This window comes from Vombatus ursinus, unplaced genomic scaffold, assembly GCF_900497805.2.
Source record: "Vombatus ursinus unplaced genomic scaffold, bare-nosed wombat genome assembly UNPS02014785.1, whole genome shotgun sequence".
In the NCBI taxonomy this organism is placed as follows: domain Eukaryota; kingdom Metazoa; phylum Chordata; class Mammalia; order Diprotodontia; family Vombatidae; genus Vombatus; species Vombatus ursinus.
The window spans coordinates 14,224,013-14,249,269 of NW_020954563.1; the positions used below are offsets into that span (position 1 = coordinate 14,224,013).

General features: G+C 42.1%; 2 protein-coding genes across 4 annotated transcripts; both read right to left on the reverse strand.

Annotated features, from left to right (window-relative positions):
- Positions 1 to 572: 572 nt before the first annotated feature.
- PFN3 (profilin 3) lies at positions 573 to 1,166 on the reverse strand. Its single transcript, XM_027867038.1, has one exon. The coding sequence runs from the start codon at positions 1,016 to 1,018 to the stop codon at positions 605 to 607; it is 414 nt and encodes a 137-aa protein (XP_027722839.1). The 5' UTR covers positions 1,019 to 1,166; the 3' UTR covers positions 573 to 604.
- A 95-nt stretch (positions 1,167 to 1,261) lies between these two features.
- F12 (coagulation factor XII) lies at positions 1,262 to 14,138 on the reverse strand. 3 transcript variants are annotated; one of them, XM_027867036.1, is made up of 14 exons: positions 14,052 to 14,138; positions 12,446 to 12,488; positions 9,929 to 10,025; positions 9,283 to 9,353; positions 8,852 to 8,959; positions 7,895 to 8,029; positions 6,572 to 6,676; positions 5,932 to 6,097; positions 5,526 to 5,680; positions 3,511 to 3,745; positions 3,062 to 3,198; positions 2,757 to 2,900; positions 1,604 to 1,752; positions 1,262 to 1,521 (listed from the first exon to the last, which is right to left on the reverse strand). In XM_027867036.1, the coding sequence occupies exons 1-14, from the start codon at positions 14,106 to 14,108 to the stop codon at positions 1,360 to 1,362; spliced, it is 1,764 nt and encodes a 587-aa protein (XP_027722837.1). In that variant the 5' UTR covers positions 14,109 to 14,138; the 3' UTR covers positions 1,262 to 1,359. The 3 variants fall into 3 exon arrangements, with proteins under 3 accessions (XP_027722837.1, XP_027722836.1, XP_027722838.1); XM_027867035.1 differs by having other exon boundaries at positions 2,685 to 2,900; XM_027867037.1 differs by lacking the exon at positions 2,757 to 2,900.
- Between the last annotated feature and the right edge of the window lie 11,119 nt (positions 14,139 to 25,257).

The following is a 25,257-nucleotide window of genomic DNA, read 5'->3' on the forward strand; positions in this document are numbered from 1 at the left end:
TGTATGTACAAGGTTATTTTAATGTTGTTTTCCCTCCCCCTTCCCATAAGAATGTGAACTCCTTGAGAACAAGGACAAACTTTTTTTACCTTTTTTTTTTAAATCCCCAGAGGTTAATTGGATATGTGTGGCATATAGTGCTTAATAATAAGGCTTCTATCAAAAGCCTTTTCCAATCCCTAATCCCAACCCTTGTTTTTTGTACTGGCCTGATCTTCCACTACAGAACCCCACTGCCTTCTGGGAAGATGGCACTAGGGTTGATGCTGGACTCGCTGGCATTTATTTGTTCTGGAGGCAGCTGTGAGTCTAGTTGTGCGTGAGAACTTTGAGTCCTGCCTTGGCTGTGAGATTGCCCTGAATCTCCATGGCTCTAATCACTGAGTCAGAAGGATGAGCAACCCTGACTTCCAGCTCCACAATTCTAAATAAGTACTTGCTCCAAGCAATCCTCTAAAAGGGGAAGGTCACCCTCTCTGGGCAGCCAGAGAGTGAGGCCCTGGGTAGCCCAAAATCCATCCTCTTGTCCCACTTTCCAGAACAGGACTCAGGCTACATTACATGTGTATTTATTCCCTGCCTCTCGTCGCTGGCTCCTGGCATCCTAGATACCCTGGAACCGCAGGCCCCTGATAAGATGGTGAGTAGTTTTGTTGAGTGTGCCCCCGTGCACGCCCCGTCGGCCCATGAGCACGATCAGGGCCTTTGGCGTGAGTCCCACGCACACAGAGCGACCATCCAGCCCTTTGGTCCGGGCGTCCAGAACACCATCGCCGTCTTCTAGGAGGTGGTCGCGGATGACACAGCAGCGTCGACCTGCCAAGGTGATCCCAGACTGCAGAAAGCTGCGGCGGTCAGGGCCTGTCAGTATGCCCACCTCCTGTGGGGAGATAGCAGCCAGCAGACCTCCAGGCTTCGAGGCCCACACGCAGCGGTTGTCCGAATGCCCCACCACCGCCACGTCATCTATGCGCTGGTCCCGCAGTACCGCGCTGATGTATGTCTTCCAGTCGCCCATTACAGGGAGATAGAGGACTCCCTGCCTTGCGCTCTGAGCCCCACGGGCGTGTCCTAGCCCCCATTGCTGCTCTCTCGGTTACCGCTGTGATATCAGCATCCTCTATGACACCAACACCCACTGTGATACCAAAATTTGATCCGAACTCACGTCTCCTCCACCTTCCAGGACTTGTTTGGGGCCAGAGAATAGACAAACCCCTTTAGTGCCCCACGGCGCTGAGAGAAGATCCAGAAGCCAAGGTAATGCTATCTCACACTCTTCATTCTAGACCCGCCCCATTACCAGGACCCCCACTGGCCCTGAGTGCCCACCCCAGGGGAAGTTAAACCCAGAGTCTGTTAGGAGGCAGTGTTTTCCCGGATCCATCCTAGATAATTGGCTACGTTGGCGTAGACTCCAGGCTTGTTTCGGTTCCCACAGCCTGTGCCCCAGCTCACCACTCCGCGCAGAGTGAGCCGATCCGCTGCTTCTTCGCACACAAGCGGTCCTCCGGAGTCGCCCTGGGCCATTGACGTGTTAGTGCTTTGTCCCTGCCTCTTGCCTCCCCGCTCCCCTTTTCCTGTGACCTGTTTCTCCGCTCACCTGGCAGGCATCTGTGCCCCCTTCCAGGAAACCGGCGCACAGCATGTCTTGGGTGACAGTTGTCCCATGCACTTCTGGGGCTGAGCAGAGCTCGTAGGGAATGATCGGAAGCTGAGCCTCCTGCAGGTAACTAGAGTAGTCCTCCGCCCCTGCAGTGTAGTACGGCAGGAAAGGTGACCAGATTGTGTTCTTTGATAGGGTGATGGGGTGGAGGGCCCAATCGGAGCCCTCCAAGGTTAGGGTCTACTCGCTGCCACCCCTGTCCCCCGGTTGTGTTTGGGACTCACATTTTCTTCCTACCCTTCTTTTCATCTCTCCCCCGACCCCAGTCCTGAGTCCTGTGCCCAAGGAAGTCATTCCCAAAATGTCTATAAGCTGAGTTAGGGTGTGAGCAGCAGAACCGCTTAAATCTATAGGGAGCCAAGGACTCTTTAAGACTCAAACAAATGCTGGAATTTCCCTGCACCAGAGCAAGGCCCCGCAAATCATGTGGGAAAGTTGTATGGCTCTTGAAGATCTATGACCCTTTTAACCCCTCCCCCATAGGATCATAAGGATTCTGAGCTAGCAAGGTACCTTAGAGGGAATAATCCTCTATTTTACAGTTGGGGAAACTGAGGACCAGAGAGTAGAAGTGACTTGCCCAAGAACACCCAGTTAAGTAGAGGTCAGGGCCAGAGAGGCCTCAGAGTTCTCTCACTTCAAATCTGAAATACTTTCACTACATTAGGCTACTACGGCCCATATTTACATTACCAAAGCTCTTTCCCATCTTTTTTTTTTTTAACCAAACCTTAGATTTAGTCAGTGCAGGGAAATCCAAGTGAGTACACTCCTTCCACCAACACAGATTAGCACCTGCTTTCCACCTTACAGTCTTAGAAATGAAGTTGCTGCTCTGTGATGACTGTGTGCCCAAGGTCACACAGCCTACTGGTACCAAGCAAAGAGGCAGGAGAGTAATATGGGCTTTCAAGGCCAACTCTATCCACTCTGCAGCTGTCCATGCCATCTTATGCCATCTATCCTCTCACACTAATTTGACCCTTTCATTAGCCACCCTTTAAGGCCCCTTCCTTGCCTCGATCCGGGTCATCTCCCGTGCAGACCCAGGTAAGGGAAAAAGCCATCTTCACTGCCCTCTGCTTACTACCTTCATACTGGTGACCCCAGCCAGCGACCTGGCAGCTCAGGGCGTCACTCGGAGGCTCCGAAGTATCGGGGAGGCACACTGGCTGAACGAAGGGCGTGAACTGCGCGCAACTGCCGTTCTTTGTCTCCTGCAGCCGCACCAGCGCTAACGCCCCAGAAATCAACCAAGACAGAGCTTGAGTGCTACTGGGGTTCGGGCCCGGGCCTCCTCGTCTCCAACCCCTTTTCCCTATCTAAGGGGAGCACTGGGGTACCGAGTTGGGCTGAGGCCATCCTCTTGGCCCTGGGCGACTCGCCCGCACCTACCAATATCGTTCTGGAACGTGTCAGTCCGGAAGCCCTCGTGCAGACGGTACTCACGCACCGAGAATTCCTGGCACTGCGGACAGCTCTCTTTGTATCGCTCTTGGCCCAGAACCACAGTCAGCAGTCCTGGGTCAGGCCTATGGGAACACTGGCTGGCAGCTTCGCAGCGCGCCGTTAGACAACCCAGGTCCCACCTCCTACACAACCCCCTGCTCGTCACCTCCAGTCGGACCCCCAAGTCTGATCTTCATATCCAAATCCCTGAACCTCCCTGCTTGGAAGGGACAAAGGTGAGAGAGAGGAATCCCCAAGCCTTCTCTTGCCGTGTCCATAAAGGGATCTAGCTTTTCCCATCCCAAGCTTAAACTCTCTTGCTGCCCAGAGTAATCCTCCCAAAGGAACAACTAAATCTTGGGGTGGTTCCAGCCGAAGAGCCCTGGGTCACTCACCTGCTCTCCAGACAGTGTGCTGCTGTGAGAATCCAGCAGGCGCTAATGAGGCTGCCAGCACAAAAGGTCTGGTCCAGGTAGAGCGCTGCTATGTAGGGGTGTGCCCCTGGTAATGCCACCAGCCCTCCCACAACGCGAGTCATCCCAGAGAGCCTCTTCTTTTGTCGCTGGCCACAAGCCACAGAGCCAATCTTCCTCCGAGAAGGCTGGGACTGGAGAGGCTCCCTGAGTGATGCTGGAAGGGACCCGAGCACCAGACTCATGACTGATGCCCACCAGAGACACTGATATCTGTGCTCACCCTATGCCCTCTGTGTGTACCCCTTGACCTGCCTGTGATCTTATAGTAATAACCCCTAACTTTGTACTGCCTGTCCCTGCCCCATGCTTTTGGTTGGGGAGGGGAAGCCCCAAAACTGAGATCCCTGCCTTCCTCTCCCCCCACCGTGTCCTACTCCATTGAGCTATAGTTTTCCCTTCCCATAGTTCTGTCTTTCATAGTCTTTTCCCATCCTTTTGAAGTCCCTCTGGTGTATACCCTCCCTTAACTGAGAATAGCTGTTACAAAACTAAGACTAAAAGGGGTCTTTGAAGTCATCTAGTGATTTGAGGGCCCTAACTTCTGCCTATCCAGTTTCCCTCATTGTGCCTATCCTTTGCTTGTGCACACTCAGTGCCCTTTTTCCTGTTCATCCTGTGCTGTTACCTGCCCTATTCTTTCTACAACCATTCTGTGATGGTACCATTTCTTCTGACAACTATCTGTAGCTTCAGTTTAATTCAATTCAACAAGCATTTATTAAGCACCTACTAGGTGCTAGGACATTATAAAGATAAAATGGAAAAGCCCTTGTTTTGTAATAGAAATTACATTCTATTCCTTGTGCCCTCTACCAGTGCCTGCCCATATCCAATCTTGGTGTTTATGTTTACACTCAACCTCCTTCTCTTTGCCAGCCTTGTTCTCTTAGTGCTCACACTGTGCCAACTTGTGTTTTGCCTACCCTAGTTATGTCCACATTGTATCCATTTATGTCATCCCCATGCCTTCTATGAATGACAGCCTCATGCCAATGCCTATCTCATGCTCTCTGTCCATGTTTGTCCCCATGCTAACCTCATTATTTCTCTCTGTGCCCACCAAAATCCTCTTGTTCCTATCCTGTGGTTTCTGTTATCAACCTGTGCCTTCTGCCTGTGCTGACCCCTTTATATTGCTCTGTTCCTATTTCATGTGTTTTCAATGCCCACTCAGTGTCCCATTCCAACTGCCTGTACCCATCCAGTAACCTCTGCCTGCCCTGCCCACTGTCTTGCCAGCCCATGTGTTTCTCCTGTCTGGCCCAATCAGTATCTTCTGTCAGTACTATCTTTATATCATACCTGCCTTCTTAGTTGTATCCAGCCCCTCTCTGCTCACTTTGTGCCCACTGATGCTCTCTGTCTGTACACTATGAATAAGCACAATGCTTTTATTTTTTGTTCCAAAGCCTATGCACACTTTGTGCCCTTGAATGGAGTCAGTGTTGTACCTTTTCTGTGCCCATTTCATGACATAATAGTTGCCTGCCTTCTTTCTCTGCAGTCTTTATTATTTCTTGTCCACCATGGAGCACCTCTAAAAAGTTCTTTCTGTGTTCATTTCATGCCCTCTACACCCAACCTGTGCTCACTTTCACTGCCAGCCATACACTTGCCCTGTATTTACTCTAGTGCCCTCCATCATAACCTAGCTGTTCTTAGAGTCATGACTTCTGGAGTCTTGCCCACCTGTGCCTTGCTGTGCCCACTACATCCCTGTTTGCTGTGCCCGCTGCCTCCACCCGAATTTGTTCAGACCTATGTCTCTCTGCCTACCCTGTCCTTTGTGACAGCCCTGGACATCCCATCTGTGCCCATCCAGTGCCCTCTGCCATTCTACACCCTCTGTGACCTGCTTTCTATGTGAATTCCCCATCCCCTTTACCATTGAGATGAGGTTTTCCCCCTCTCCTCCCTCCTGGTCCCTATCCTACCTGTAAAAGATGATGGAGCAGATGTAGTTAAGTGCTGTGATGCAATGGCTGGACTCTGAGTTGGTTGTTGGCATATGGACAGACTACAGTACTCCCAGCTCATCCGGGTCCCAGTGTGAACAAAGCACCATGGGCTAGTGTCATTGTCTGGGTTCCTGAAACCATATGTAAATGGTACGCAGTACAGTTGAGGGTCCTCCACTCAACTTAAAACACTCAACAATCTCCTTGGTACCTTTTCTCATCTTTTTCCTGGTCTGGGCTCCACACATACTCCTCCCCAAAGCCTTACTCCCCTCTTCTTCCCTGGCTTTGCCTGAACCTGCCTCTCCTTCCCCATCTCCCCATTCCCTAGACTGCTCCCCTCTTCTCATGAAAGCCCTACTCAACCCCAAGCCCTCCTCACCTGCAATAGGGGTGATGGCCCAACCCCCTGGCCAGCACCTGTTTCCTGGACAGATCCCGGAATGTGGCCTCTGAGGACCAATGTTGGCATTGCTTTCCTGACAATGTGGTCTGGGCTGTGCCGCGGTAGGTGAGTCCCCGACCATTATAACATTTCACACTAGTGTCTAGAATAAAGAGAGGCCATCCAGAAATGGAAGGGCAGGGGGAGCTCCCCAAAACTGGGCTCTCTTCCTCCAGTTGGCCCACCCCACTTTTGTCATTTCTCCCCATCCCCTCAATTTTTTTCTTTCCTTTGGGAAAGAAGTGACTTGCATACGGCAAGAACTGGGACTAGAACCTGGGGATCTCATAGGTTAAGATGATAGGATTCCAAGCTGGAAAGAACCTTAAAAATCATCTAGTTTAAATCCCCTTTTTTGATGTGGAAACCAATCCAGTATTGGTTCCACTAGACCACATTCCGTCTCCCCTCTCCCTTTGTCAGCTTCTAAAAGGGGGAAGGGGACATGTCAGCTTCTAAAAGAGGGAAGGAGAATGAGGACATCTCCCTGTGCTTCTCCCTTTCTGTAGGCCCTAGTGATCACATCTCCCCTCGAACCCACCTTGAGTGCCCTGGCCTGAAAGGGGCCTGAACCTACCTATTTCACAATAGTACCCTGCATAACTTGGAGGACAATGGCAGACAGGCTGGCCCTCTGCCTCCAAGCACTTCCCTCCATGGAGACAGGGGTTATCCAGGCAGGCTGGGGAGAGGACAGAGTTCTCAGTATAATCTTTTGGAAGAAAGGGTGAGTGGTGTCCCACACCAGTGCTGACCAACCTCCCCCTACCAACAACTCCCCCAGAGTCCTGAAATGGGTCTCATTTTCACAATGACCAGACCAGAGCACAATGTCAGACCTGGATGGAACCACTGATCATAGAATGTCTAGAATTGGAAAGACACTTAGAAAATAGTGTTAGATTTAGAAACAATCCAAGAACATAGAACCTCAGAGGTAGATTGTATTTTAGAATATAAAATGTCAAAGTTAAAAGTTGGAAAAGACCTTAGAACTTAGGATACAAAAGTTAGAACTAGAATGGACCTTATGTTAGAGCCAGAAGAACATAGTGTCTGATATAGAAGGTTTTGTAGAACTTTGAACCTTAGAGCTGGAAGAGACCTTAAAACACAGAACCCAGAAGAAATCTGGAACATAAATGAAATCAAAGAACATGGGATGTTTAGAGCTAGAAAGGATCAAGAAAAAGAACACAGGCTATTAGAGCTGAAAGGTGCCTGAGGGTATAGAATGTTGGAGTCTTAGAACAAAGGAACTTTTGGAACTTTAGAACAAAGTCCATTAGAGAGGGCAAGAACTTTAGAAAATTAGAGAGGATGTACAAATAATGTTAGAACTTAAAAAGATCACAAGCCCCAGGAAGTGTCAGAGCTAGATGAGATCTTAGAACATAGACTCAGAAATGAAAGGGAGAATAGATAGAACACAGAATAGAGCATAGAACACTTAACCTCAGAAGTAGAAGGAACCTTAGAACATAGACTCAGAACTGAAAGGGAGATTAGATAGTAGAACACAGAATAGAGCATAGAACACAACATTAGAGCTAGAAGAAACCTGAGAACATAGACTCAGAAGTAGAAGGGAGCCAAGAGAATAGGGCATAGAACGTGGAATGTCAGAGCTAGAAGGACCTTTCCAAAGAAATCTTGGAAAATAAAAGGTTAGTGTCAAAGCTGGAAGATCCCTTAGAAACCCTATAATCATATCTCATTTTCCAGCTGGGAAAATGAAGGAGAGTTCAGAAGCTTCAGATACAGTAAATAGGAAGTCACACCAAGTAAGTAATCAGTAGCCTATCTAGAACTCCAACCCAAGTCTTTGGACTTGGGGCTTTGTCCCTCCTCCACCCTCCCGGCTCCGGCTTCCCTGAGGTTGTGCCAGGCTAATCCTTACCCTGGCTGTGTGGCAGCCACTTGCAGTCAGCACTGGGGCCCTTACACCGGCACTTGGCCACTCCTGGTGGCTCTGCACGAAGCCATGTCTCATCCTCATCAAAGAACTGCCTCAGCTGAGGCTGATAGCACTTCTCTGGGGGCAGAAAGCATGCTGCTTAAGAATAGGGTGTTGGTGTTCACTCTTGTCCAACTCTTCATGACCGCATTTGGGGTTTTCCTGGCAAAGATCCTGGAGGGGTTTGCCATTTCCTTCTCCAGCTCATTTTATAGATGAAGAAACTGAGGCAAACAGTAACTTGCCCAGGGTCACACAGCTAGTTAAGTCTTTGAGGCTGAATTTGAACTTGGAAAGATGTCTTCCTGACTCCAGGCCTCTATCCACCATACCACCTAGCTGCAAGGGCCTATGCTTAAGGGCAGTACAAAGAGTGAGGGTGTGCCAAGATGTGCCACTAATGGGTCCCAAGAGGCAAGGTCCCTGACTTAGGTGTTTATATGTCCCCTTCTCGCATCTCTGAGATTGTTCTTGGTAGCACACTGGACCTGAAGTCAGGAAGATCTGAGTTCAAATCTTACCTCAGACACTAAACTAGCTGTGTGACGCTGGCAAGTCACTTGATCTCAGTTTTCTCATCTATAAAATCATGATAACAATATGACCTCTCTCTCAGGGATGTTGTGAGAATACGATGAGATAATATTTGTAAAGCACTTTGCAAATCTTACAATTCTTTATAATTTATAATTATGTTATCTATATATGTATGTATGTATAAATATATATATATAATTATACTATTATCATCTAGATTCTGACAGGATGAGGCCCCCAAGGGTAGAACCTCCTCCCCATACATAGGATTTGGGGCCACCCTCCCTATGGGAGTGACTGTATTGAGTACCCAGAAACCCAGGGTCCAGAGTCAGGCACAGTGGACCTCAAGTGAATTGGCACCTTTTTGGCAGTGATGCCCAGTGAGGTGGGGGGCACAGAGGCAGCGAGCTCCATGAAAAGTGTTGATGCAGGTCCCGCCCTGGTGGCACGGATTGTGCTTGCAGTGATCTATGGACAGAAGGCTCTTGCATTTGAGCACTGAGGATTCAGAGTCCCTGAATGGAATAGGAATGGGGCTAGGGGAGCGTGATGACAGGAAGAATGAAATCCTGGTCACAGTAGCCCTAGGAGGTTTCTATCTGCCTAAGGATTGAGATTGGAGATAGTCACCCCAGAGACCCTTCTTCTTGGAGAAGTGAAGCAGTAAACCCTGAGCTGCATCCAAATTCCTAGCTTGGGAGTAGGGTGGGGGAGGGGTCCAAGGACTTTCTGCAATGGAAAGAGAGGAGAGACCAGGGAGGAGGAAGGGAGTGCAGCTCCACCCAAGGCACCTTTCACTTTCTTGGTCTCCAGGCAATAGGCCCACTGCTGATCCCGATCATAGTTATCTGTGGTTGCACACCTGCAGAAAGAGGGGGTCATCCCTGCTCTGCAGACCCAGGTGGTATACCCCCCAAAAGGCCCACCTCCCCAAAAATCCTGCCAGAGGATACCACCACCACCACCACCACTGTACTTCAGGGAGAGAGGAGACCAGGAAGGCCTGGTCTCCTGAGGCTTTTGGCCTGGGACAGGAAGATAATAACAGGACCTTTTCACTTCTCCAAAATTTAAAGATTTACAAATCTATAAATCTGCAAGAAGGGAGGTCTCCTGAGGCTGTTGGCCTGAGACTGGGAGGTAACAATAGGACCTTCTCACTTCTCTAGAATTTTAAGATTTACAAATCTTTACACTGTCAATAACCCTGCTAGAAGGGAGTGCCAAAGTCATTACAGACCAGGAAACTGGGTCAGACTGGCCCCAGGCCATACCACTAGTACAATGTCAAAGTAATATACATCACCTTCCCCCATCTTCCCAAGGAGAAAAAAAGGTAGTTTATTTGAATGGAGTAATATCCTCATTTGAGAGCCTTGCAGAATATTGTGACCAAGACAATACAGCCTAGCAGGGGGAGGGAGGTCAGGAGCTTACCAGGGGCGGGGTCCTGGACGGTGCTTCCTGGTACATTGGTGGTACAGCTGGCCTCGATATTGGAAGGGGAAGTAACAGGGATCTCCACTGGTCAGGACTGTAATTAACCCACAAATGCCTAATGAGCCCCTACAGCATGCAGCCAACCTCAGGTCTACCCTCCAGGGGCTAGCAGTCTAGTTAATGGGATATGACATATGTCAAGTCAAGAAGCAAGGTTAAGCACTACCAAAATGTGCCCATGCTAGGCATTGTGCTAAGTTGTTGGGGATACAAAGAAATGCAAAAACAACAACAACAACAACAACAAAACCAGTCCCTGTTCTCAAGGAGCTCACAGTCTAATGGAGGTGACAGCATGCAAACAAATATGCATAAACAATACACATACTGTATAAATTAGAAATAATCTCGGGGAAGGCACTAAGATTAAGGAAGACTGGGTCAGGGCAGCTAGGTGTCTCAGTGGATAGAGCGCTGGCCCTGGACTCATGAGGACCCTTCATGCGTTCAACTTCAGCCTCAGACACTTCCTAGTTAGGTGACTCTTAACTTTATTGCCTCTTAAAAAAAAAAAAGGAAGACCTGGTCAGGTCTCTAGTAGAAGGTAGGACTTTAGCTGAGACTTAAAGAAGGCCAGGAGGTGGTGAGGAGGGAGACTGACAATGAAAATGTCCAGTGGGGGAGGGGGAAGAAATTTAGAACTCAAAATCTTATTAAAGTGAATGTTGAAAACTTTAAAAAAATAAATGACTGAAGAGGAAGCTGGTTTGTCCTTTTGTTTCATCTCTTCCCAGAGATGTTGCAGCCCCAAGACCTGCATCTGAGTCCTGCTTTGTCGATTACTATGACTATAGGTAAGATATTTCAATTCCCTGAACCTCATTTTCCTTATCTAGAAAAAAAAAAGGTGAGGATATAATAATACTTCAGCCACCTATCTCGTGTGGCTGTTGTGGGAAAATGGTAAAGCACCATACGAATGTTAGCTATGAGTAATAATGTAGTGGGGGCCATTCTGCCCCCTCTCTCCTTCAGAGTATCCTAGAGTAAATACTTTTACTAATTCTCATAAATTCCGCAGGAGCTTTCGGGGATTATCTGGCTATATGTGACCCATCACCAAAGGGCTTGCTCTGAGAGTACATTCGTTTGCCCCCAAACTCTGAAAAACAAAGATTTCTAAACCCAGCCAAAACTCACTTATTTAAAAAATAATAATTAAAAATAAAATTCTAGTTTCACAAAATCCATCAAAAAAGAAAGAAAGAAAGAAAATATCCAGTCAGGAGATGGAATGTCATGTGCAAGTAACAGCAACAGGCCAGTATGTCTGGGTCACAGAGTATGTGGAGGAGGGTTAGGTGTATGAAGACTGGAAGGCTAGGAAGGGACTAGATTACGAAGGGCTTTAAAAGCCAAACAGGTTTTTATATTCCATTCTAGAAGTAATAGGGAGCCACTGAAGTTTGTCAAATAGTCAGGAGGGATGAGCTTCAGTTGTGCCCGACTCTTTGTGACCCCATATAGAATGTCCGAGCTGGGAGAACATTTATAACATTGGATGTCAGAACTGGAAAGGATCTTAATAACACAGAATATAGGCGATCAGAGCCTATATTGGTTCTACTTGGTTCTATTTGGTTCTGTTGTATGGACAGTAAAGCTGAGTGATGGCTGATGACTTTGGAAAGGTAGAAGATTTCACTATACTTCACTGCCTTTTTATTCATTCATCCTTCAAACATTTGAAAGGCAGATTACGCACAATAATAAAAACCCCAGTTATTACAGTGTTTCGCAGTTTACATATTTCTCTCACAACTTCAAGGGAGCACGAGTGTTACCTAGTGCCTAACAACAGTGCCTGGTACATAGCCAGAGCCTACTAAATGTTTGTTGACTGATTTATTGCCAGATGTATAATAGGCACTAAGTAAATGCTTATTGATTGATGGACTGATTACAAACAAGGAAACTGAGTACATCTCAGAAAGGTTAAGTGATTTGGTTATGTTCACATAACCAGTGAGTAATGGGCCTGAAAATGCTTCTCCATGTATTGTGTATTTCCCACAGTGCCTGGCACAGTTGCCTACACAAAGCAGGTGCTTGGTGTTTGCCATTTCACAAACTGGTAGCCCAGGTTGGGAGAGGGGAGTGGGACACCCAGAAGGAAGGAAGGGAGGGAGGCATTAGGAATGCAAGAGGCATTAAGAAGGGACTGAGGGGTGTGGGTGTTTTGGCTGAGGAAGTAGAAAGTCATCCTCCCTCCCCACTCATAATTACAATAATAGCAACAACTCATTTACATGCCACCTCCAGACCTGGGCCTTCACTCAAAGACTGGGGCTAGAGTGTCCCTAGACAGCCAGACTCACCCCTGGGTCTCTATCTCAATCTGCCCTTTTGCTTTTTCCCAGTGAAGGTCCTTCCGAGAACCACCCCCACCACCACCACCACCACCATTACCTCACCCTTGGCCACTTGGCCAGAAGTCCCACTGAGAAGACTTACCTGCTGTGGTCATGGGTTCTTTTGCAGTTTTCCAGGGTGGGACCTATAAGAAGTTAGGATGGGAGGAGGTAGTGCCACCTAAGTCTTGCCCCACTAGGTCCCTTACTGCTCCCTAAACTCTCTCTTCATTGTGTTTCCCCTACATATTTTCCTCGTGTCCTTTCTCTCCCCCAGCTCAGAGGTCCACAGACCACCTTCCCACTCCATCCACTTCACACACAGAGGTACCACCCAGGTCAGGACCCTGAGCTTCCCCATTTCTTTTTCTCCCATAAGCTCTGATTCATCCTTCTCAGTTCCCATTCTTGACCTCTTCACCTCGTGTTCAGGAGGCCCAGTGTGGGGAACCTGAGCTCAACCTCACCCTCAGGCCGGTTTCAGAATCACAGAATCAGTACCACTCCTACCTGAACAAAATCCCCTCTATAACATGTCTGACAAAAGGTCCCCCAGATTATGCTAGATCTTCAGTGATAAGGAACTTGCTACCTTCAGAGGCTACCCATTCCACTTGGGGACAGCTCAGACTGATAGGAAGCTGTATCTTATGTCAAACCTGAATTTGCCTCTGCAATTTCTACCCATTTCTCCAAGTTCTCCCCCTGGGAGTAAAATAGAAGTCTAATCCTTTCAGGTGGTAGCCCCTCAAGTAACTGAAGATAGCTGTCCCAGTCTCCACCCCCAGCCTTTTTTTTTCCCTTCCTCGCCAGGCTAAATAGTCCCATATTTACAATACTCCAGAAGCAGTCTAATCAGGGCAGAGTACACCAATAATCAAAAACAATAATAAACAACTAGTATTTATCTCTTTAAGGTTTGCAAAGTGCATTACAAATATTATCTCATTTGATCAGAACTACCTCCTTATCTCAGGATACTCTGCATATCTTACAGGAACCTGAGATCACATTAACTTCCTAGACTGCTACATCACTTTGTTGACTCATATTGAGTTTCCAGGAACTAAAAACCCCAGAGCTTTTTCAGATTGTTGTTAAGCCATGTTTCTACCATCCTGCCATTTTGTGTCTTCTTATTTCTTATGTTTCCCACTGGGAGACACCTTGGATTCCTAGAAAAGCTAAGTGCCTGGGGGTACTCGGGTTGGAACGGAGGGAAGCAGAAAACTTCCTAACCCTGGGGTACCAGACATTTGGAGAAAGTAGGAGAGGGGAAAGGTATGTTGGGAACTCTAGTTCTCTTCCCTCCCCAACCAACAACTAATCAGCCAGATCCAAGGGCAGAGCAAGGGACCCAAGGTCAAAAAGGAATGTTTTCCCCTAGGGATTTCCTAAAACCATGATTCCCATCCACTGGGGACCCTATAATATAGCCCCTCTTCCTTCACCCAGCCCCCAAACTGCTCCCTCTGAAAGCATAATTCTGCCCCTATTTGATTGCCCCTGAGACCACCCTAAATCCTTTCTTCATACTTCCTCTTCCCTCCCCAAAGGAGCTCTTAACCCAATGCTCATCTCTCTTGGAACCGTCTTATCCCTTCCCTCCTGGAATCCCTTTCTCCAAGAACCTGAAAATGACACCACCCCCAACCTCTTTCCCTTTCACAAGGTCTCCTGGACCCTGTTCACCACCAGGGCTCTCTCACCAGAAGCGCCAGCCCCAGGCCCAACATTAGGGATTCCAGTAGCAGTAGGAACTGCATGGTGTCTGTGTGTCTGGATCAATATGATGGGTTAAGGTCCAAGGGAAGAGTTGGAGTGAAAGTAAGATAAACTCCAACCACGCTGAGCCCCCTCCCCCTGACCCTGACCCAAGTTCAGGGCCCAGAGCCAGTGTATTCTTGACAGAGGGAAAGACCAGCCTTCCTGGGAGAGGCAGGACTAGGCTAGATTTGTCTAGAGAGAGTGAATAAGGAAGAGGCCATGATAAAGGGTCTCTGGGACTCCTTACCTTGTGAGTGTGAATCATGGATGGGTTCAAGTGAGGAGGACAGGCTTTCTGGATCTGCTGTCTTTGTCTCTAATCCTTTCTGGTTAACACACCAAGGTCTAGTTCTGCCACTCACTACTTCTTGGACCTTGGGAAAGTTACTTTGCCTCTTTCACTCATCTATAAAAGTAAAGAGTTGGTAAGGAGGTAGCATGCTAGAGGAGAAGAAACACTAACAGGAATCCCACCAAGGATTTGGCTTCTAATACTTTGTCTAATGTTTACCTTCTAATGTGACTCTGAGCAAGTCATTTAACTTCCCTCAGCTTCATTTTCTTTATCTCTAAATCGAGGGGGTCAGACTATAAAGTTCCTTCCAGTTCCAGATCTATGAACTTATGAAGAGAAGATTTTTAAAAAGCACTTCTAGTTTGACATACTATGAACTCATTCTCTCAGTCCATTCCATTATAGCAGAGTTCTAGTTGTTAGAAAGTTTTTCCTTATAAAAAATGGAAATCTACCTTGCTGCTTTTCTATCCATCGATCCTACTTCTGACCTCTGGTGCCAGGCACTTCAAATGTTTTTAGACTATGTTCATATCCCTCCTAAGTTGTCTCCTAGGATGATTGAAGTTAACAGGCTAAACATTCATAATTTCTTTATCCTATGTTCATATAATGTGATTTTTAAGTCCCCTTTCCATTTTGGCTACCCTCTTCTAGACATTCTACAGCTTGCCAATGTTCTTTCTAAAATATAGCATCTAGAACTGACCATGGTGCTCCAGACATCGTCTGACAATGATGGAGAATAGCAGGACTATCACCTCATTTGTTCTGGATCCATTATGTAAAGTAGAATCCCTTCAGGGATCACCTCTGGTTCTGGCAAGTTGGGTTCCTTTAGAGGTGGCTACTAGTTAGGGTTCCAAGGGTAACCCTGCAGGTAGTTATCCTAACACTGAATCTCATGAGACCCCAATGGTTTGTTTCCCTTTAAAAATCAGTCAGTAGACTCAGTTCTTTAACAATGACTCTTGCTTAAATTGTATAACAAAAACAGTAGTTACAAAGCATTACCCCCAAATTTGGGGCACAATCTCCCACAAATACAGAGTCCATGAGGAGAAAAGTGGGCACAAACTTAGAATACAATGGTAGACTTCTGGGTCACTTGACCAGCAAGATAGACTTGACACTCTACCCATTGCTCATGATCTCTCAAATCTCTCCAAAATAGGACTTGTGCACAAGAGATAAGGCAATTTCAGCTGCTTCTATGGTCAAGAACCCTAATGAAACAACAATCCAATGAATAAAGAAGGCTAATTCCTAATTCCTAATGCCCTCACTCAACACCCCTCCCTCATCACTCACTATGCTTGGGCAGTGCTACATGAGCCTAGCAAAGGGCTTGCAACACAACTCAATTTTACTCACCATCTCTCTCTCCCATCTCCCTGTGCCACAGAAAACCAAAAGGTATTTTTGGACAGGAGCATGGCAGTGCTCTGTGCTGCAACAGAGCTGAGCCACAGAACTAAGGAACAGATGGAACTGGCAAAAGGCACATGTGTGTGGCTGTGTGGCACTCCACTAAGCCTGAGGGAAAGAGCTTGGTATGCAGCTGGGACCAGACCTGTCTCCCCATAAGTCACTTGAGGCAGAGACTGAAGTCAATGAAAGGTGAATTGCCCTATATGGGAAGAGCCTGATAGAGTTTTGAGGTCTAGACACCAGGTAAACTATCATTAAAGGAGAAGGAGTCAAAAAGTGAGCAATAGAAATATAAAAGACCAGAATTATCAAAGATCTAAGGGGGAAGGAAAATCCATTAATGACCTTGAGCATTAATAGATAAATCAATAGGGAAGATATTAATAACAGACAGAAATATAGCCGCCCAGATCAACTAAAAGAGTACAGACATCTTTGAATAAATATTGCAAGACAACGGAAAATACCTGAGAACAGATGAGAGCAGAGGACCATGTGGATTCCCAAGACAGCACAGAACTATAGCAAGTGTTCCTGAATAGATTAAAGAGAAATAAGAATTGTGAAAGCAGAATTTATGACTTACACAGCAGAAATAGTTGGCAACATAATGGTACATAAATTGTTCTCAAAAACTGAGAATTACTCTACCAGATTCTGTTTATGAAACAAATATAGTCCTAATACCTAAAGCAGGGAAGGATGAAGTACAGAAGGAGAACCGTAGACTTATATCATTAATGAATAAAAAAAAGTTAAACAAAATCCTGTCAAATAGACTACAATGATTTATCCAAGAAATCATTCATTGTGACCAAGTTGGATTTAAACCAAGGATGTAAGGATAATTCAACATTGAGAAAACACAGTTAATCATACATCTAGGTCCTGATTAGTACCAATAATGAATCCCCTTAAATGATCATATCACCTGAATTCACACTGCATATTTCCATTGAGCTAGAACTAATCACTATATTTTACAGAATTATAACTTCAAGTAGGATGAGTTTGAGTACATGGGACCATTTCAATGGATTCATTATTTGAACTAATTGAGACCTAGCTATATGATAAAACAAAAAAAAACCCAAACCACATGATTTTCTCAATATGGGGGGGAAGGCTTTGATAAAATATAGCACTCATTTATGCTAAAACAAAAACATACACACAAAATATAGGAGTAAAGAGACTTTTTAAAAATATCATAAAAATTATCTACCTAAAACCAAAATCAAGCATCATATGCAATAGAGATATACTAGAATCTTTCCTAATAAATAAATACAGGAGTAAAATAAGGATGACTACTCTTCATGTTATTATTGTATATTGTTTACCTAATATGTTGCACTAATCAATCTCTCTATTTCTTACCCAGTACCAAATTGTTTTGATGCTTATAGCTTTGTAGAATAGTTTGAGATCTGGTACTGTTAGGCCCCCCCTCCCTTTGCATTTTTTCTTCATTTATTCCTGATACTAATTTTTTTTTTGTTCCTCCAGATGAGTGTTGTTATTATTTTTCTAGTTCAGTAAAGTAATTTTTTGGCAGCTTGATTGGTGTGGCACTAAATAAGTAAATTTAGGTGGTATTGTCATTTTTATTATATTGGCTTGACCTACTCATGACCAATTAGTATTTCTGCAATTATTTAGAGCTGTCTTTATTTGTGTGGAGTGGTTTATAATTGTGTTCATATAATTCCTGTGTGTTTCTTGGCAAGTAGACTTAGAAGTATTGTACACTATCTATGGTTATTTTAATTGGAATTTCTCTTTTATCTCTTCCTTCTAGATTTTGTTAGTAATATACAGAAATGCTGACAATTTGTGCTCTCTGCACTATTATTTGATATAGTTCTTGAAGTGCTAGCAAGAGCAGTACAAGAGAAAGAAATTAAAGGTATAAAAATAGATAAAGAGGAAATAAAATTATTTGTATTTACTAACATGATGGTTTACTTAGAAAAGCCTAGGGAATCAGCAAAGATACTAATTAAAATAGTAGCTTCAACAAAGTTGCAGGCTACAAAAATAAATCTTTAAAAATCAAAAGTGTTTCTATATAATAATAACAAGATCCAGGAGGCAATAATAGAAAGGGAAATACCATTCCAAATGACTAAAAAAAAAGACACATAAAATATCTGAGGATCAACCTACCAAAGCATACAAAATACTTGCAGAAATTCAATTTAAAAGTGCTTCTTATGCTAAAATGGACTATTTTGATTACATAAAATTTTACAGGTTTTGCACAAAGAAAACCAATGAAGCTAAAATTAGGAGAAAAGTAGGAAACTAGAGAAAAAAATTGTAGCAAGTTTCCCTAATAAAGGTCTCACTTCTATGGAGAACTAAGTCAATTTTATAAGAATAAAGCCATTCCCTAATTGATAGATGGTCAAAGAATATGAAGATAGTTTTTGGAGAAAAAAATCAAAACTATCAATAGCTATTTTTTTAAATACTCTAACTCACTTATAATTACTCAAATACAAATTAAAACAACTCCGAGGTACCACCTCACACTAATCAGATTGGCTAAAACATCAAAAAAGGGAAAATAACAAATGCTGGAGGGGGTGTGAGTAAATAGGTACACTAATGCACCGTGATAGAGTTGTGAACTAGTCCAACCATTCTGGAAAACAATTTGGAACTAGACCCAAAAAGCTATTAAACTGTACATGTCCTTTGATCCAGCAGTACCTCTACTAGATCTATTGCCCCAAAAAAATCAAAGAAAGAAGAAAAAGACTCATACGTACAAAAATATTTATAATAGCTTTTTTTGTGTTAGCAAAAAATTGGAAATTGAAGGGGTGCCTAGCAACTGGGGAATGTCTGAACAAATTATGGTATATGAATATGATGGACCACTATTGTGATTTAAGAAATGATAAAGGGAATGGTTTCAGAAAAACCTGAGAAGTCTTAAATGAACCGACACAGAGTGAAGTAAGCAGAACCAGGAGAACAATTTACATAGTAACAGCAATATTGTAAAGATAATCTTAACTTTGAAAGACTTAGTAACACTGAACAGTACAATGACCAACCACAATTTCAAGGATTCATGATGGAACATGCTATCTACCTCCAAATAGTGAACCAATAGGCTCAGAGTGCAGACTGAAGCATATTTTCATCTATTTTTTTCTTCCTTTCTTTTTGGAACATGGCTAATATGGACATTTGCTTTGTATGACTATACAAATTTGTAATAAGTTTTTTTTTCTTGCTTTCTCAATGATTGGAGTTAGAGAGAGAATTTGGAACTGAAAATAAAATGAAATTGAATTTTTTAAAAGTATTCTATAAAGAAATAACTTAAACAGCTTAAGGAATATTCAGTGGTCATAGCTGTGCCTTGCCAATAAAATAAAAATAACAATCTCTCCAAAGCTTATTTGCAGTTTTAAGGCTACCAAAATTGCCAAAGAGGATACTTAATAAATTCATTTGGAAAACTAAAAGATAAAGGGAATAAAAATAAAATATCAAGGGAAGTAATGAAAAAATGTAGGAATAAGAAGGGGACTAGCCCTTCCAGAACTCAATTATATAATAAAGCAACAACCAGAAAGATTGTCTGTTATTGATTAAAAAATAGAGAGGAAGATCAAGGGAGAATCAGAAACAATGGAACTCAGTAAACCAGTGCACAATTAACCAGGAAACATAAATTAATTAGGAAAGAATTCCTTATTTGATAAAAACTGCTAGGAAAGCTAGAAAGCAATATGAAAGAAATTAGACTTAACCCAACACCTTATACAGTATTCCATAATACATTCTAAATAGATACAAGAACTTAATATTAAAGATCATGCAATAAAAAAATTAAAAGAGAAGCATGTTATATACATCTCATAGCTATGGGTAAGAGATGTATTATATATTTTTATTTATTTCATTAAATATTTCCCAATCACATGTAAAAAAAAATTAACATTCTTTTTTTTTAATTTTGAGCTCCAAATTCTCTACCTCCTTCCCCTCTGCCATCATTTGAGATAACAAGCAAAATGATATTGACTATACATGTGAAATCATGCAAAGCATATTTCCCTATTAGCCATGTTGCAAAAGAAAATATACTCACACAAAAAAAAAATAAAGGAAAAAAATATGCTTCAATCTACACTCAGAGTTCATCAGTTCTCTGTGTGGAGGTGGATTGCATTTTTCATCATGGGTCCTATGGAATTGTCTTGGATCATTGTCTTGATCAGAGTAGCTAAGTCTTTCACAGTTGATCATGACAATATTGCTGTTGGTATGTACAATGTTCTGGTTTTGCTCACTTCATTTTGTATTAGTTCATATAATTCATCCCAGGCTTCTCTGAAACCATCCTGCTCATCCTGATAGCACAATAATATTCCATCACAATTATATACCATAATTTATTCAACCATTCCCCAGTTAATGGGCATCGCCTCAATTTCCAATTCTTTGCCATCACAAAAATAGTTGCTATAAATATTTTTATATAAATAGGTCTTTTCCCCTTATCTTTGACCTCTTTGGGATACAGACCTAGTAATGGTTATTGCTGGGCCAAAGGGTATGCACAGTTTTATAGCCCTTGGGGAGTAGTTTCAAATTGTTCTCCACAATGATTAGACTAGTTCACAACTCCTCCAACAGTGCATTAGTGTCCCAATTTTTCCACATCTCCTCCAGCATTTATCATTTTCCTTTTCTCTCATGTTAGCCAATCTGATAGGTGTGAGGTGGAATCTCAGAGTTGTTTAATTCATATTTCTCTAATCAAAGGTGACTTAGAGAATTTTTTCATATGACTATTTATAAGTTTGATTTCTTCTTCTGAAAATTGCCTGTTCATATCCTTTGACCATTTATCAACTGGAAAATGGCTCATGTTGTCATAAATTTGTCTCAGTTCCCTACACATTTGAGAAATGAGGCCTTTATCAGAGAAACTTGCTGTAAATTTTTTCCCAGTTCCTTGCTTTCCTTCTAATTACATCTGCATTATTTTTGTTTGTGCAAAAACATTTTTAATTTCATGTAATCAAAATTATCCATTTTACTTCCTGTGATCCTCTCTATTTCTTGTTTGGTCATAAACTCTTCCCTTACCCATAGATCTAACAGGTACATTTTTCCATGTTCCCCTAACTTACTTATGATATCACCCTTTACGTCTAATTCATTTATCCATTTTGAACTTATCTTGGTATATGGTGTGAGATATTGGTCTATGCCTGGTTTCTTCCAAACTGCTTTCTAGTTTCCCCAGTAATTTTTTTGTTAAGTGGTAAGTTCCTACACAAAAGCTTGGATTTCTAGGTTTATCAAACACTAGATTACTATGGTCATTTACTACTGTGTATTATGTATTTACTATTGTGTATTAGATATTATTATTGTGTATTAATCTATCCCACTGATCCATCACTCTATTTCTTAGATAACAAGCAAAATGATATTGACTATACATGTGAAATCATGCAAAGCATATTTCCCTATTAGCCATGTTGCAAAAGAAAATATACTCACACAAAAAAAAAAATAAAGGAAAAAAATATGCTTCAATCTACACTCAGAGTTCAGATTGTTTTCATGAATACCACTTTGTAATATAGCTTGAAATCAGATACTGCTAGGCTGCCTTCTTTCATGTTTTTTTCTTTCATTGATTCCCTTGATGTTGTTAACCTATTGTTCTTCCAGCTGTATTTTGTTATTTTTTCTAGTTCTATAAAATACTTCTTTGGTAGTTTGATTGGCAAGGCACAGGCTAAGTAAATTAACTTACGTAGAATTGTCATTTTTCTTATATTGGCTTAGCCTACCCCTGACAATTAGTATTTCTAGGAGATGTATTCTTAACTAAATGGGAGATAAAAGCAATCACAAAAGATTAAGTAGATAACTTGTATTATAGAAAATTGAAAAGCTTCTGCACAGATAAAATTAATGCACCTAAAATAAAAAGGGAAGAGTGAAATGAATTAAAAAAGAGAATCTTTGCATCAAATTTCTCTGACAAAGGTTTTGTATATAAAATATAAATGTGTGCACATATGTGTGTGTATTTCTATGTATGCGTGATGCCAAAAGCCACTCCCCAATAGGTAAGTGGTCAGAAAAATAAACAGTTCTCAAAAGAAAAATTGCAAATCATTAACAGCCACATGAGAAAATACTCCAAATCACTAATAATAAGAAAAACACAAATTAAAACAACCTTGAGGTTTCACCTTTAGGGGGAAAAATAACCCCCAAAATAGGAACAGTCAATGTTGGGGGGGTTGTAGGAAGATAGGCATGCTGGTGTTGGCAGAGTTGGGAATCAGTATAATCATTTTGGAAAACAATTTAGAATTATGCAATAAAATGGCTAAAAGCCCATATCCTATGCCTCATAGATTCCCTTATTAGGTTTATATTCCAACAAGGCCATTGATAAGAAGAAAGGTTCCATACACTCCAAAATATTTATAATAGTACTTTTTGTGATAACAAAGAATTGGAAACAAAGTAAATATTTATTGACTAGGGAATGGTTAAACAAATTGTGATACATAAACATAATGGAATATTATTATTCTATAAGAAATGATGAATGCAATAAATACAGAGAAGCATGGAAAGATATACATGAACTGATACAGAGTGATGTAAGAAGAGCCAAGAAAACAATATACACAATGACTTCAATGGTGTAAAGAACAACCACAACAAAAAATCAAAAGTAAATGTTGCAAAATTATTTTTAAAAAAATAAGCATGGCTTGAAAGAAAAGATATGAGAAGACATCCCCACCTCATCCCTTTGCAGAGGTTTGGAGGTTCACAAGTGTTGTACATAGTATGTATTTTCAGACCTTTTCAATGTATTAAACAGTTATACTGATTTTCTCTTCTCTTTTTAATTTGTGTTTTAAAATGTTATTTGTTATATTAGAGGATTCTCTGGAAGAAGGAGGGGGAAGTATACTGAGGGAAATTATGGTAATGTAAAAAAAGAGTAAAGACATCAATAAAAATATATTTTTTAAAAGTACAGTAATAATTATACATGTATTTAGGTAAGAGACATGGCTAAGGAAAGTCACAGCTCATGAACTATGAGACCTTGATGTGCTTTCTTTCTCTGGAGGAACCTCATTAAGTTAATTAAATTAAATGGGGTGTACCATCAGTGACAGATTAGTCACTCTGGCTGGCTCTTTAAAGAGGATAGCATCATAGTTGAATGGGTCACTTCACAGACAGGCTAGGTCAAGCAGGCCACTCAGCTGTGGAGCTGGCTCCTCACCAGCAGGGTATGGTCAACAGTGACCACACTTATCTCAGAGAGATCTAGAAGAGAACTGAGAAAAGATCATCATATCAAGCAATTAAGTGGTCATTGGTAACTCTGAGAGCATTTTTGCCTGTTGAGGTTTTTTTGGGAGGGATATACAGGGTGAATTTTGACTTTATTGTTCATCTCGTTAACTATCCCTTCCAAATATCTGTTATTTGAGAATTTTATAAGTATGCTATCTATGCCTTGAAGTCTTTGATATCAATTCTCTTCTGCATTATTGTGCCATAAGGAACAACAAATATGAAATATTCAAAGAATCATTGGAAGAATTTTCTGAATTGATGCATAGTGAAGACAGCAGATACAAAAAAAAAAAAAGGTTTTAATGCCTGCAGCTATGTACATGAGGACAACACCAAAAGGCAACTAATCTCCAGTTAAATACAATGGACAAAGTTGGTACCAAATTATTAGAGTACATAACCTTTCTTTGGTAAGTAGTTGTTACATTGTTCTCTGTTATCACATGCTAAATCTGCAGAAGGAAAAAATCATTAGTAGAGGGGTTGGTTGGGAAGACAGGCACATTGTTGGTGGAATTGTAAATCATTACAACTATTTTGGAAAGTAATTTGGAATTATGCAAATAAAGTGACTGAAAGTCCCTGCCCTTTCATCCAGAGAGTCTACTACCAGGCATATACCCTAAGGAGGTTGCTGATAAGAAGTCCTCATGTATAGCAAAGTATTTATAGTAGTACTTTTTATGATAGCAAAGAATTTAGGAACATCTGTTGGGAAATGGTTAAACAAATTCTGGCATATCGATATTGAAATCTGGCATTACTGTGATATTACTGTGCTATAAAGATGATGAATATAATATAATAAACAAAGGACAGCATGGAAAGATCTATATGATGTGATTCTTCTATATGAAGATCTACATGAAGCAACATAAAGTGAAGTAAACATCTAAGAAAACAATATATACAATGATTACAACAATGTAAATGGAAAGAACCACCAAAAAAATCCAAAGTGAATGTTGCAAAATTATAAAGAGCAAACATTGCTCAAAAAAATAAAAGAGCTATGAGAAGACACCATCAAACTACCCTTTACAGAAGTGGAAGGCACCAAGTATGATACATTGCACATATTTTCAGATTTTTTTTAATGTATCCGTGAGTTTTGCTGAGTTTTTTTACCTTTAAAAAAACATTATTTTTTTATAAGGGATCACTCTCTGGGAAGGAGGTGGGGGGGAAAGATCCTGGGGAAAATTTTGGTTTGTTTTTTTTTTTTTTTTAAAAGGCATCAATAAAAATGCATTTAAAAAAAAAAACCATGGTAAACTTCAAAAGTGAAAAATGTCACCCAATCACTCCATTGGACATTTTTGTTTAATTTTGGGGGGAATTATACTTCATGTCATGTCTACTGTGTCAAAACAAAAATGTATTATTTTAAAAATTTCATTCCATTTAATTCTACAAACATTTATTAAGTTCTTTATATATATAGGGACACAGCTAGGTTTGGGGAATTCAAAGAATAGAGGCCTGTGGGTAATCCTTGGTACATGAAACCCCAAGGAAATCTAGCTCTCATGCAAGATATTCTGTAGTGTATACTAACTGAAAAAAAAAACCAAAATACAAAAAAACAAAACCAAAAACCCTCATTCATGACCCCCCATAGGTGTTTTTTTACTTTGGCTGGTGAGTCAGAAGACACAGTGCAAAGCAAAAGCTTTTGATTGTAAGGATAGTGAGCAAAGTGGCATTATTTTCCCTGTAAACCTGTACCACACACACACACACACACACACACACACACACATACACACACACACACCCCAAAACCTCCCGCCGGTGGGAAGACGGTACTTGCCTAGGGAACATTAACAGAGAGACAAACGTGAGGAGGAGGAACAGCTCCCATCTCTGACGCCGCCAAATTACCATTGGCTGGGGCAGCGCAGAATTGCTCCTCCTCCGTCCTATCCAAGCCGATCTCGCATGGTGTGCGTTCTCTGCTCAGTGCAGAAGTCTGCATTGTAGAGCTTTTCTCCTTAGTTTTCCTTAAGACTCACCTCAAGCAATCTTTACACTTGAAGCTT

Coding starts and splice junctions, on each gene's coding strand:
- PFN3 (XM_027867038.1), bottom strand. CDS start 1,018: ATGGGCGACTGGAAGACATACATCAGCGCGGTACTGCGGGACCAGCGC.
- F12 (XM_027867035.1), bottom strand. CDS start 14,108: ATGCAGTTCCTACTGCTACTGGAATCCCTAATGTTGGGCCTGGGGCTG. Junction 9,354..9,928: donor CGTCCAGGACCCCGCCCCTG/GTAAGCTCCTGA, acceptor CTCTTTCTGCAG/GTGTGCAACCACAGATAACT. Junction 3,199..3,510: donor GCACACTGTCTGGAGAGCAG/GTGAGTGACCCA, acceptor GTGTTCCCATAG/GCCTGACCCAGGACTGCTGA.